Here is a 14,762-nt window from a genome sequence, read left to right as displayed (position 1 = left end):
ATATATAATATATATAAATATGGGTGAGTTGACTTAATTTGACAACTCTTCATAGAAATGTTTTTGTGCAGTCTGTTTTGAACAGTTTTGTATTTTTGAGAATTGTATTAGTAGCCTACAATTTTCAATTTGAAAGAAGTTAATCAAATAGGATTACATCAAATCAGTCACAAGTGAATTGTAATTACTCGTACAATAAGTTGTGGTTACTTTTCAAGGCATCGGGTTTCCTCAATTTAAGTACAAGTTGACAGAACTCCGATTAACTTGTTAGTTTTAAGTCAAGTAGATTCACACTTTCAAGTAATCGCAATTTAATACATTTTAAGTTAGTCCAACTTAAAATAAAAAGTGACCGCAACACATTTTCTTTTGTTTCAATAACTTTTATTTGTCAGTGTAACTCAGAATTGTTAAGTTCACTTACCTGATTTCTTTAATTATGCATGAAGTTTATTTGATCATTTTAAGGCAACAGGTTTCCTCACTTTTTATGTTAAGTCAGCTGATCGCTTTTTACAGTGTAGGTTATGTTTAGTTTTTGGTGATAGCTAAGGTTTAGAAGTGTGTAATTTTGGTTTTCAAACGAGGTTCTCTAAAAAACTCCCCCATCTGCCATTGGTAGTCCCGCCCAAAAGCCAGTGGTGCTGTTTTGGGCTGATTGAGGTGTTCAAACAAACACAGCAATGTTTTTTTAGCTCATATCACTGCCTTTCACCACAGACAGTAGAGTATGATGTTAGCATTTGACTCTCAAATGCTTGATCTGATTTAATGTATACTTTAAAAGCAGCATTTAAAGTTGCTTTGGTTGAAGTTGGGGACTCTGGGGATGGGTTCTTTTGACTCTTTTTGACAACAGAAATAACAATGCTATAAACAACACATTGTTGCATATAAAAAAGCCCTGGTTATCACCCCCCAAAAAAACCCCAGCGACTTCATAAAACTCATACACAATGCATAATTACACCTTAGCATCCATTTAACAACGTCTTGACAAACTCCACTTTTGCAGGGGAAAATAATGTGTACTCTTTTTTATTTTTTATTTTAGAAATGTTCTTTTAACATCAGTGATGAATGATATGTGAAAATCAAGTCCTAAAATTTGCTCTGTGATTCCAGCAAGCTGTTGCACAAATCCCATAGTGTTCCTCAGCCATAGGGTCACACTTTCTGGATTAACTAAATTATGTGAAATACTCACTTGAGAAAGGCAATCTTGACCCTTTTTAAGCAGAGGCTGTGCCTTTAAATACTATATATAGTTTGGGGTCAGTACTTTGTTTTTGTTTTTGAAAGAAATGAATACTTTTATTAAGCAAGGATATGTTAAATTCATTTAAAAAAGTGATAGTAAAGACTTATATTGTTACAAAAGATTTCTATTATAAAATAGATTACAAAATAACCTTTTTTATTATATACAAAAGCAGCACGACTGTTTCCAACACACACAAAAAATCTGAAGGATCATGTGACAGGGAAGACTGGAGTAATGGCTGATAAAATTCAGCTTTGCCACCACAGGAATAAATTATATTTTGAAGTATATTCAAATAGAAAACTGTATATAAACGATAAATGTTCTCGATGGCGCTTTCCCCCCCAAAAAATTATTGTTATTATTATTTTGTTTGAACAAAGCCAGCATCCATTTGCACGATGTAGTATTCTTCACAGTTTATCTAGAGCTAGTGTTTGGTGTAAGAAAAAGAGCAGACTAATTCCATTTATTTCTCTTTTTATATTTGACTTCTGGAAATCAATTTCAGTTTTGGTAGGACCTTTTTTCCACTATGTGTATTCTCGCAGCGCGTTCTGTTTGTCCTAACCGGCCACTGTAGTCGATGCCTCAGTAGCGTTTAATATGGCGGCCACCTTGACGAGAGGTTTGTCAGGTATGAAGTGTGCATATTTACGTTTTATGGTCAGAATACATAGCTAAATATGTGTACGAGATTTTATAGACTCTTAAAAGTTGTTGTGCGTAGGAATACGCAATAAAAGTCTCCTATGTCCGCTACAGTGTGTAAAGGACGTTTGTGCGCTGGAATCGGTTCTCCTCGATGCAATATAACAATTTATTACGGTTTATTCGACCTTTTATTTAATTTGATCTTATATTATTCTACATCTCATTTATATGTCTTTCTGTTGCTTTATGATTATATCATTGTGGTAGAATGTGAAAAATTAGTATGTAATGATGATAAAATATACCATTAGACAACACAAAACGTCCATGCACTATACTGTGTTTTATCAGTATGTATTGTATTCATGTAGCTGTACTCTGTAAACTGGAGTTTTTTCTCCTTTGTTGGTCAGGTTTGCTGAGACCCCTGTCGGTTTTAGGCAGAGACTGTCTCTCTCCTGCTGTCAGACTCCCACAGACAGCTGGTTTCTCAGCTGTAGTGCAGAGACATGTCTCCAGACCACTGCCTGCTGTTCACACCGCTGCTCCCCTCCAACAGACCGGCCTGCTGAAGCGGTAAGACCTGCTCTAGCCACACATTTGCCAGTCTGTCTGTCTGTTTAAATGTATATTATTCTGTTTGTGTCTTTACACAGCGGTGGCCAAAATTATTAGAAGTACAATAGTACAGGTGCATCTCAATAAATTAGAATGTCGTGGAAAAGTTCATTTATTTCAGTAATTCAACTCAAATTGTGAAACTCGTGTATTAAATAAATTCAATGCACACAGAAGCACCTTGGAGATGTTGCCACAGTTCTTCTGGATTTAGTCTGTCTCAGTTTGTTCTGTTTCTTCATGTCATCCCAGACAGACTGATGATGAAGAGATCAGATCTCTGTGAGGAGCACTGGCTGTTGTCAGACAAAAATCTCACTGGATTATTACAATTAATGGCTAAAAGAAACTGATATTTCCTACTGACACACTACAGCAAAAGATAGAAATAACTGACTTAAAACTATTTTTAGCTGGTGAAAATACTAGTGTTGTAATAATTTTGGCCACCACTGTACAACCTTTAAAGGTTCACCCAAAAAGTCATCATTTACTCACCCTCAAGTTGTTCCAAACCTGTATGAGTTTCTTTCTTCTGTGGAACTCAAAAGAAGATATTTTGAATATTGTAAACCAAACAGTTGAATGACTACCCATTGACTGCCACAGTATGGAAGAAAATACTATGGAAGTCAGTCAACTGTCAAAATATCTTCTTTTATGCTCAACAGAAGAAAGAAACTCCTACAGGTTTGAAACAACTTGAGGGTGAGTAAATGAGGAATTTTCATTTTTGGGTGAATTATCCCTTTACACCAAGGATGAGGATAACTATAAAGTTTTAATAATCATTCTAATTCCATCAGAATAGGGAAGTCCACGTCACAACTATAACAATAACAGAAACAGTATTGTGGAAATTACTTTTTAAAGGCCCTTTCACACCAAAAACGATGACCATAAAGATAACTCTATTAGTCTCTACACCAATACAATATTTAGGAGTGTTTGCTCTAAAATGGGCAACAGTTGATTCTGTTTTTACGTTAAGAAATATTTTAGTTGGCTGAGCAGAAATAACCTAACTGGCAATATTGTGTTCAAAGTGTTGGAATTGTATAGCTATAATAGCTATTTTTAACGTGAAAACTTTGCAAGGCTTCCGGTTTCAGCCACTTCCAGCTATTTTAGCTGTAACAAAAACAGTCCATTGTGCTGCTTAATGTTGCAGTTATATTATAGAAGGTCTCTTTGCGGAGCAGTTAAGGCTGCTCTGTGCCTGGTCAAAATTCAGTGTAAAGATGTAATGCAGAATAGAAGTCAGACTAGATTAGGCCTGCTCTGACCTACATCAGCCCCTAGTATCAAAGCATATAGCTGTATGTGTGTAAATGCATTTATTCCACCTCTGAGCAGCATTAGACAGTCCGTGTAAAGACACCTAAATGCCACTTCAGAAACGCTTCTGTGCCACCTTTGCAATGTAAATTTAGCAATATTATTTTAATTTATTGTGGTAATTGGACACACTGGCTTGTAGTGCAGAGAGGTTCATTATTTGTTACTGCATTGTTATTCTTTGATGTTAAAAATAACTTACTTCAATGTTAAAAAATAAGGTGGATAAAAGCAGTATCACACAAGCTTAAATCTTTACACCAAATACTACATGCTCTAAGGCAGCGATGGCCAACTTAGGTCCTGAAGAGCCATAGTCCTGCAGAGTTTTGCTTCAGCCTTGATAAAAACTCACCTGCCTGTAGCTTTCTAGTAACCCTTAGACCTTGATTTGCTTGTTCAGGTGTGTTTGGTTATAGGTTTGGAGGAGGAAACTCTGCAGGACTGTGGCTCTCCAGGACCGAAGTTGGGCACCCTGCTCTAAAAGCCTTGTCTGCTTTGTTGGCAGACACCGTATTGCATGTTATGACTGAAGATTTGTGTATTTTCTAATGGTGACCTTTGCTGTTCTGCAGAGTAACGCCCCTCATCCCTTCATTGATGCTCCAGCCGGTCAGGAACTTAACATACTACAGTCTGAGGAAAGGCAAGAGGAAGTCTGTGAAGTCGGTTGTTCAACGGTTTCTCAGGTTGCACTGTGGCCTGTGGGTGAGGAGAAAGGTAATTTCGTGCTTCCATATTATTCAGAAATATCATACAATTAGTTGGCAGTCTGGTATTTAAATCCAGCCTACACACCTGGGGCCTCATTTATAACCGTTGCGTACGCACAAAAACAGCCCTGAAAGAGGCGTACGCTACTTCCTGCGCAAAATTTGGGATTTATAAAAACAAACTTAACGGGAAAATTTGCGCACCTGCACGTAATCTCTGACCCATGCGTACAAACTCTTTTTCCTGGAGTGAGAAAATTAATGAAGTAAAAACAATGATTTTAAGCTCTGTTTTCATGTCGATATATACATTTACATTAAATATTCGACTCTCATATGGAGATAATGACAGAAATTACATAAAGTCATTATGCAGAACTTAAACCAAAATTATATGAATTTAGACATCTTTGTAGTAAATGCGCTTGATCACTTTTCCTCTTTTATTGACAGCGAGGAGTGCTATAGGTGCACAATAATTCATCTTTAAACTGAACTGCAGATCTCATCTTATGAGAAAATATTTTTTAGTGAGAACAATGATCAATGATGCGCACTTCGACATTATGGGAGACTGCTGGTGGGAATATGCATGGAAATGATATGCAGATGAGGTCATGCATAGTAAAACTAGGCGTTGTAATCTCCATATATGGTAATCTCCATATATCTGAAAACTTTTGTGCATACGCAAAATCTAGTTTTTCAGTGTACATACACTTTTAGAATGAAATCTACGGAGAGTTTTATAAATGAGACCCCTGAACTGAAACTTGGTCTTCATGTGTTCGATAATACTGTTGTTTTTTTTAGGCAGGATATAAGAAAAAGCTGTGGAAGAAGTCAGCAGCCCGCAAGAAGCGCCTCAGAGAACATGTATTCTGTAATAAAACTCAATGTAAATTGCTGGACAAAATGACAACATCCTATTGGAAAAGAAGAAACTGGTACCTCAACGACCCGTACCAGAAATACCATGATAGAGTGAATCTGAAGGTGTAAAACCCTCCTAACCTTATTCTGTTCACGAGACATAAAGTGTGTGTAAATTAAAAAATATGGTGAGGATTCATGTGTAAATGCATCCAAATAAATTCTTTCAGTTGTTACAATTTTATAAATTGTTATTATTTCAAAGTCCACCCATTGTTGGAGACACGGTTTTGCGTAAATATGGCAGGAATATTTGGTTCTATTAGGAATTTAGGAATATAAGTTTTCTGCATTTGAATGAAGTGCTTCGCAACTGTGGTGTTTAGATTGATATTAGAAATTAATTCAAATACAATTATTATTGATGAAACACTGAAAATTCATAACAATGAATTAACTGATTATATAAACGTTCATTTTTTGTGGTTCTGTTGTCTTTATAAGTCCCAACTTTTAGCTAAAACTAATTTATTTTAGTACAACAAAAAATATATATAATATAGATTATACAATTAATTGTTTTATTTGTAACTATTATTTAGACTAGATCATGGACAGAAATAAAGGTTAATATTGTATTTTGGAGATTAAATAACTCACAAGACTTGTTTCACATTCACCTTTTAATTGCTGAATGCCAATACATTGTTTTTAAACAGATCATTTCACTCTTTTACATCAACTTCTGTCTTTATCACTCAAAATTTATTCAATAAAGGACTTTGAACAATGAGATACAGTATATTCTGGCCTGCCAGACATGACAGCTGTGGAATATGGAAATACTTGTTTTATGGAGATGCTGCAAGCCGTTGTGTTTTAAGAGGATAGTGAAAAGACATTTTGACTCCTAATCTGAACAACCTGACGCACACAACTCAAAAATACATGACAGTTCAGTTCCAAACGGTTTTAACAGAGAACCAGGACTTTTCTAGTCTTTTAAGGCGCAGCCTCTACTCAAGTCCCTGAATTTAAAAACACCTCTTCATCTGACATGATTAAGCGTGCATATGTAATGTCTCACTTTCATATTCAAAAATTGACAATGCAGATGGTAATCCACGAAATTCATAATTTACACCATTTTGATTGTAATTAAAATGGGTTAAGTTCATAAATAGCTGAATGACAGAACACCTAAATCCACAACTTAACTGCTTTTCATAGTATGAAATTTCAAAGGTTGTGCCTTTAATGACCTGAATATTCAAAGAAGCAACAGTCAGATGTTTTTATATGCTGTAGAAGGCCAAAGATGGTTCCATACATAGAGAAAATGCTGCATTTTAATCTCACTGTAAATACTAGAAACACAAAGCCAACGAAAAGAAAGCCAACCAGATTATCACTATTCCAATGACTTTTTTAGTTTACATTGTAGATAATATAATCACAAGTCTAAATGAAATCGTGATAAAATGACAAAAACAGTTCCTGAGCCAGATATTTTGTCAGTGAAGTCTGATATAACCATTCTAACAGCTACAAGATCTCAAATACATAAAATCTGTAATTTGACAAAGTGTGTTTATGAGATTAGGATTGTCATCATTTTCACAGTATAAAACACATTGTGAAAAGCTTTCTAAATATAGAATGTTCTAAGATTCAGCTACAGTATGTGTTTTGATAGTTACTGCTACACAGGAATGATAGAACAGCAAATTGTGAGTTTCTCAGTGATGCATGCTAGTGTAATTACAGTGTTTTCAGACACTTGTTTCTCCTCATATGACTAATTGTGTGACTGCTACAAAAGTAAAACGACTACACTGACTAAAGGACCCGCTTTGTGTTGTACCAAATCACCACTAATGCCTGCTCATCTCTGATAAGGTACTTTAATACTGAACACGTTCAGAAAGCGGAGGCCAAAAATGTGAGACACATTCAAACTGTCAATGTGAATACATGCAACATCAAGCAACTGAAGACGTTTAAGAAGCCAGCTAGGAAATAACAGAAAACCGTCCGTTTAGATTACTTCAAAATACATGTTTGATCGATCAGTGCGGAGTTTTGAAATGATAAAAATACTGTACATGCCTAATAATTAATAAAGTATAGTAAGAATGTCCATAAATATCAACCTATTACCTCTTTGTGTCTAGTAAAGTTTCTAGTGCATTTTTAACAAGATGGTTATTGATTAACTTTATATATATTTGAAGTTACAGCACAATATTTTGAGTTTATAGCTGAACTATTGAAAGTTTCTAAGAAGTGTAAAATCCATTGCACTTTGTCCATCTATTTTAAATCACGTCAGGTATTGTGGTTAATACCTTTTTTGGTTCAACTACAAGCTTTTATTAAAAACTCCTTCTGTACAGCTGATCCTTTGCATTTGTTGATACGTAAATTATGAAATAAATGCAGTCAAACACACCTACCACATCAGTGCAGTACTTTTTCACTAAGAACTTCTGTTCTAAGAAAGGCTGATTCGGAAACACCTTGTTACTCAGTAGTTGTTAAGGGGGCTTTGGGGGACCCAAAATGAGTGTAGTCCCCCTAAAAGTAAAGTACGTATTATGACTGTGTGCAGTGATTATGGTTGGGTGACCAGAGGGACATGCATGCGTTTGTTTCTCCCAAAATCAAACAGTCTACACTCAAACATACCATAAATATATACAAAACAAGTTTAATAACCCCCAAAGACTCTCAGAGCAGCAGTATGTACACAAACGTGTTACCTAAATGAATCCCCTCCCCCTTGAGTGTCAAAGATCAGAAGCGAAAGGTTGCGGCATCGCTTTGGTTACCTCATTACAGAACAAGGCTGCTTTTGAATATTTCAACATTTTGGCTGCATTCCTTTTTTTTTTTCTCCCTGCCTTCTCTTGTTGCGTCTCCTCATGTTGCAGGTAAGACAGCTAAAGCGCTCTCGGAGCATATGCACAGTCACATGGCTTCAGTGTCTGAAGAGAGGGCGTTCTTTGATCTGGATCGGGTGACGGGTCTTAGGGTTCTAGGAGGAGGCTGAGAGAGAAAGAAGAGGTATCAAATCAGAGAGCAATGCACACTTCATGTTTACTGTTCACAAATAAACATGATCAGGTCAATATGAGCAAGGGCATGTATATTTCTGTGATGTGTCAGTCTAAGGAAAGACAAACACGGTTTGAGAATGCATGACTTAACATGCTCTGTGTAAAAAGGCCTGTTTTTAGTCAGTTAGGTTGGTTGTATTTGTGGAATGGTCAAGGGTTAAACTGGTCCACTAGCTTTGGTTCATGTAAGAATAAAATGATGTACACACAAAACAAAGCAAAAAAGAATAAAGCAAAGCAAAACAAAATTAAACATGAAGTATTATCAATCTATGGAAGCGTATTTCTCACATAGTGTCTACATCGGACACAAGCGATGCGACAAAATCAAAGTAAACCCATTATAATCAATGATACTCTCCACATTGGATGAGACACAGACAGTAAATGAATGCCCCGTTTTATTTCTGACGTACTCTACACACTTGCGCTACTACCGACTACAGGACAAAATGCATTTGGAACTTTCGCTTTGACGCGTTTAGTGTAGACAGCCTCAAGCTGTTGTGATGCAACAACAGTCCAGGCCAGTGTAGACATGGCATCCGAGTAAAAAATAAGGTAATTGTGAAGTTTATTTATAGATTATTAAAATCAAAATAAAGTGATTGTGAGATATAAAGCCAGAATTGAGTGATTATGAGATTAAGAGAAATTAAATTGCAATTGTGAAACAAAGTCGCAATTACAAGTAATACAGTCAAAATTACAATAAAGATGTTGCAATTGAGAAACCAAGTTGCAATTATAAGAAATAAAGTCAAAATTGGGGGATATAGTCACAATTACAAGAATTAAAGTTGAAATTACAAGAAAGATGTTGTAATTATATAACAAAGTCGCAATTACAAGAAATAAGGTCAAAATTGTGGGATATAGTCACAATTACAAGAATTAAAGTTGAAATCACAAGAAAGATGCAATTATATTACAAAGTCACAATTACAAGATATAAAGTACAAATTGTGGGATATAATCAAAATTACAAGAATTAAAGTTGAAATATCCAAGAAAGATTGTGAAACAAATTCACAGTTGTGAGATATAAAACTGCAATTACAAAATATATTCACAATTACAAGTAAAGTATTTGCAGAATATAGAGTCATTGTAAGTCATTGTAAGAAATTATATGAAAAACGTCACCATTGTGAAAAATAAACACGCTATAACGAGACATAAAATCGCAAATACAAGAAATAGTCTAAATTTTCAGATATAAAATCATAATTACAAGAAAGAAAGTTACAACTGTGAGTCCTGTAAGTGCTCCTACACACTAATGTTTTAGTACAGTGTGTGTTTTTAGACGCTACTCTTGTCCTTCCACACATCTGTAAAAGGCAGCAGCATGATCTTAACTACAGGAATGTTGAAATGAATTCAAGTATGACATTATGGCATTCTTGCAGTCATTGTTACAGGACATTCACTCTTAAGAGTCGCAACAGTGCTGAACTTTCTCCATTTATAGACAATTACAGTGAAGTGATGAACATCATGGCCTTGAGAGTTGCCTGTGTAGCTCTTCCAAGCATTATGCAAGTCAACAAATCTTAATCTTAGGTGCACTGAGTTTTTGTTTTGTTCAGGACATGGTTCACATCAGACAAATCTTGTAAGCAGCAAACTCAGTTCTTTACAGGGCAGGGCTACTCTGACCAATAGCTACAAATGAAATCCCATCCCATTTAATTCCTGGTCAGCTGACAGCTTCTGGAGAAGTCACAGTACCACCACCACAACAAAATATGGTCCACTGCAAGGGGGTGGTCAAGTCAAGTCACTATTTCTACAGCACTTTAATACAATTTGTGACAAAGCATCTTTACAGAGATAAACAGGAAAACAGCAGAATCAAGACAGGGCGGCACCATGATTTTAATCTTGCTTCTCTCTATGTATTAAGCATCATCATATGCAATATGAAGCATACAGTTTATTATTTTTCCTGAAACAAGCTTTTCTTTCGAATCGATAAATCTTCTACCCAGTGGTTTACTTAAACTTCCCGACCTGGCAACCATATACACATGCACTAGATATTCTGCTAAAATAATAGTATAATGCAGTCTGTTTTCTTTCACGCAGTCATTTGGACTGTTTGCTTTGACTAAATCTGCAAGCAAACCACGCAAGTTGAGATTCTCTTGATTTGTAATTGTGTGAAAGTGCAATAATTCTGATGAAATAAACAGTTTTAAACAGTACTAAATTATAAAAAATAAAGGTTTATGAATCAAACATTACTCTAACACTCTTAAAAACCTAAAGGGGTTTTTCACAGTGATGCTATAACATTTCAGTTCCTCTCAGTGAACGGTTCTTTTTTTCTTAGAGTGACATTTTAGTAATCCAAATAACCTTTTCCACTAGAAAGAACCTATTACCAGCAGAAAGGATCAATAATAAGAGACAATAACAAAAAGTTATTCAATAACAAAAATTTGTCAGCTAAGTAGCTAGCATTTTCAAACCTGACCTTTTGAGAGAATAAGCCTTATATTTATCTTATAAACACATACAATTGTGTAACAATGTCTCTCAGTCAACAGCTAACCATCAGAAAACAGGGGTACCTCAGGGGCACGCCTCTTAAATCTGAATTGGACTGAAGCAGATGAGGCAAATTCCTCCTTCTCCTCAGGCTCCTCTGAGGCTATGGGTTGGGATGCGGATTTATCCTGGAAGGACTCAGGAGAGGAAAGCAGTGGAGTTGTGAGCTCAGGCTGAGGCAGAGTGGGCTGGGATGGGGTCGGGGTAGGTGTGGGTGTCAGCGGACCAGGAGGCTCAATGGGGGAATATTGCTCCAAGTTCAACATCTCATATTCAGTCATGTCAAAATCATGGCCTGTACCATTACAACAGCACATCAAAACAAATTGTGACTCTAACTGCACTTATACTCTCTACTCTGAATATATTTTAATAATGAGCCAAGTGTTTTTATGTCTTATCCATTATAGATGCCATTATGGAAGACTCAAAAATCATGTAAAGCTGAATGATAGTAAATGTTTAGTTACTATAGTTAGTTTTGACACTGTGTGAAGGACAATGCTGCTAAAAATGATTGGTGCAGGGGAAAACAACTTGAGAATCTGATACATTTTGTCATTCCTAAAGTGTGTTTTCACATGTGTAACTGGAATAGGAAAGGCCTGTTTAACCCTAGCTAATCACTTCTTGTACTAGGGGAAAACATAAAAGAGGCCAATTCACACAGAGAATGATAATTAAAACTATAATGATGACTATATTAGTGTCCACACCAGTGGATGATAATGTTCTGTTATATATACACTGAAGTTATATTGTCCTCCACTTATTAATACTCAAGCTCTGTACAGTCAGATGGATTTTGATAGGCTGTCAATGTATTTAGCATTCATCAGCTGAATCAAAATTTGCTCTAAAAAGTAATTCCCTCGTCATTGTTCCTTTGTAACCTTATTGTACTGGGCCGTTCACACAGAATGCATTTTTGGGTTTAAAAATGCGACACGCAGTGCATTGGAATGGAAAAGAAATGTAAGTCTAGTGACATTTTTTTTACAGTTAAACTTTTTGAGGGGCGCACTGGAAAAGACACAAGTGCAATGATGAAACATATTGTTCTAGTGCATTTTTACGTAGAAAAACAATGGAAAAGCAGTTATCGTTCCTGGTGTGAACAGGCCTCACGTCTTGTTATTTGGTTGTTATGTATTGATAAATGGCTGGCAGACACATACAATATGATGGAATGGATTTGAAAAGTTCAAACTCATATGACTTTCCTTTATCTGACGAGCAAAAAAAGAAGAGCTTTAGCAGAATTTCCTACCAGTTCTTTTGCATTTATCTCAAGTGAATAGGAAGTGAATAAAACACACACACACACAATAAACAGAGCATTAGTTGGTGTTTTCTCCTTGATAGTGTAAGTAATGATCATTTATTTAACCTAAAAAATGTGTCAACATTAAGTGACAAAGTGTACGGAATTCACACACACACACACACACACACACACACACACACACACACACACACACACACAATAAAAACAGGTTTAACATCAATGATGGCGCAATTTGCCCTGATTTGCCATATATGTATGTAAATGTGTGCAGACGTAAATGAGATTTGAGAGCTAGAGTGGGAGTGACAATTTTATTCTGTTCCTTAAGCCATTGCATGACTACAGAGCACTTGGAATGTTGCAGACAATTTGTGTGGGTACCTTTTGGATCTTTTTCTACAACATTTTGAAACATTTCTGAACAACCCGTTGTCATGCACTTGAATTGTATGGAAAGGAGCAGCAGGAACATTCTGCCAAATATTTTTTTTGTGCTCCATGGAAGAAAGAAACTCATATGGGTTTGAAACAACATGACTTGAACAACGTTAATTTTCTTTTTTCGGGTGAACTATCCGTTAAGAGAAATACATGCTTCTCTATGATCCTTTCACTGAATCACAGTAATACGCAATAGGTAAAGACTAGAGAATAATAAACAATTTCCTAATCAAACATTTACCCAGAAAATTGGCAGGGCTGCAACACTCAAGTTAAGAATTAATTGCATGTAAAGGATGACTGAGAGAAGCAGCTTAACCAAACAGGATTAGCAGAAATCTGATTGGCTGATAGTAGGATCTTCTTCAAAGGGTTAGGAGAAATACAGCACTGATCATTCGGCTTGGCTTTGCTTACCCTTGCTGTAACCCGTCTCTGATTTGCTGTGTATCATGGTGCGTGTTCTGTGCTGCACGGCTGCAGGTTGAGTAGTTACAGAACTTGCATTCTGTGCCTGGCCCTCTGCCTGGAAAGGTGACAGGTCCTGCATGCTGAAGCTGCGGAGTCGCTCAGAGAGAACGCCCTGGCCCTGGATCGAGAACATGGAGAGTCAGATGGAACTCCTTAAGATGGTCTAAATACTGTCATGCTGTGTTTTAGACTATCATCAGCAATCTGTTTTGTTTATAAAAAATTAGCCTGAAGATGTGGAAGTATGTTTTGTTTATGCCATCTGCTTAAATTATAATAAGGCATAAATATAGTAAATATTAACTTCAAAAGAAACACATATTATCTCAAATAAACTAACAACCAGTCAATATGGGATATGTAAACTACACCCAAAAGTGATATATCAAACGGATACCTTTAAGCAATAAATCCCATGTTCTTCTGGATAAACATATCAAGCCTAAACAATTAAACTCATAATTTTTACATCTTTTTAATTAATAATTCAGTTTATTATAGATGCGGAATCCTGTTGCTACATGATTTCCCCCTGTTTGAAAAACATGAATTGTAGTGTTGACTGCATTTGTCATGCTCGACTATTCAACCCTGTTACCAGATTTATTGTAAGAAGAGAACATCAAATAAATATTTTTCTATAATTTATATCTACAAACCAATATTGTCCCAAAGCCATTTAGCCCCAAAGTAGCTAGGCTTTACTGAGACATAGCTTAATTTAGGCTAAATTTGCATCGCTGTTACCATTTTTATTTGTTAAAAATGTTATTTATTTGTTTGTTTATATTTTATTTATGCATGCACTTATGTTTATTTATTGTTTCTTGCTAGACAAAAACGAAACCACTCAAATCTATATGCAGATTTTGATAATTTTGGTAACAGATTCTGGTAATTTTGGTAACAGATTTCTGTCATTTTGGTAACAGATTCTGGTAATTTTGGTAATAGATTTCTGTAATTTTGGTAACAGATTTATGTCATTTTGGTAACAGATTCTGGTAATTTTGGTAATAGATTTTGGTAATTTTGGTAACAGATTTCTGTAATTTTGGTAACAGATTTAGGTAATTTCGGTACCAGATTCTGGTAATTTTGGTAATAGATTTTGGTAATTTTGGTAACAGATTCTGGTAATTTTGGTAACAGATTTCTGTCATTTTGGTAACAGATTTCGGTAATTTTGGTGACAGATTTCTGTCATTTTGGTAACAGATTTCGGTAATTTCGGTAACAGATTCTGGTAATTTTGGTAATAGATTTTGGTAATTTTGGTAACAGATTTCGATCATTTTGGTAACAGATTCTGGTAATTTTGGTAACAGATTTCGATAATTTTGGTAACAGATTCTGGTAATTTTGGTAATAGATTTAGGTAATTTTGGTAACAGATTTCGATAATTTTGGTAACAGATTCTGGT

At 35.5% G+C, this 14,762-nt stretch overlaps 2 protein-coding genes across 3 annotated transcripts in view; one reads left to right on the top strand and one right to left on the bottom strand.

Moving 5' to 3' along the window:
• The first annotated feature begins 1,801 nt into the window (after positions 1–1,801).
• On the top strand, positions 1,802–5,697 carry mrpl35 (mitochondrial ribosomal protein L35). Of its 2 annotated transcripts, none has more exons than XM_016455072.1 (4): positions 1,802–1,904; positions 2,335–2,497; positions 4,453–4,597; positions 5,404–5,695. In XM_016455072.1, exons 1-4 carry the CDS (start codon positions 1,874–1,876, stop codon positions 5,590–5,592), a joined length of 528 nt encoding a protein of 175 aa, XP_016310558.1. In that variant the 5' UTR covers positions 1,802–1,873; the 3' UTR covers positions 5,593–5,695. The 2 variants fall into 2 exon arrangements, with proteins under 2 accessions (XP_016310558.1, XP_016310560.1); XM_016455074.1 differs by lacking the exon at positions 1,802–1,904 and adding an exon at positions 1,909–1,957 and having other exon boundaries at positions 5,404–5,697.
• A 439-nt stretch (positions 5,698–6,136) lies between these two features.
• The window catches only part of LOC107664481 (receptor expression-enhancing protein 1-like), a 17,987-nt gene continuing 9,361 nt past the window's right edge, over positions 6,137–14,762 (bottom strand). Inside the window, exons 6-8 of the mRNA XM_016455070.1 lie at positions 13,285–13,456; positions 11,162–11,433; positions 6,137–8,511 (exon numbers count right to left, since the gene is read on the bottom strand). Of these exons, the coding sequence (XP_016310556.1) occupies positions 8,434–8,511; positions 11,162–11,433; positions 13,285–13,456 (522 nt within the window). The 3' untranslated portion in view covers positions 6,137–8,433. The remainder of the gene's footprint in view (positions 8,512–11,161; positions 11,434–13,284; positions 13,457–14,762) is intronic.

Source organism: Sinocyclocheilus anshuiensis, unplaced genomic scaffold, assembly GCF_001515605.1.
Source record: "Sinocyclocheilus anshuiensis isolate Anshui unplaced genomic scaffold, SAMN03320099.WGS_v1.1 scaffold167, whole genome shotgun sequence".
NCBI classification, from domain to species: domain Eukaryota; kingdom Metazoa; phylum Chordata; class Actinopteri; order Cypriniformes; family Cyprinidae; genus Sinocyclocheilus; species Sinocyclocheilus anshuiensis.
The sequence above is the reverse complement of the archived record's forward strand: the minus strand, read 5'-3'. Positions and strand labels throughout refer to the sequence as shown.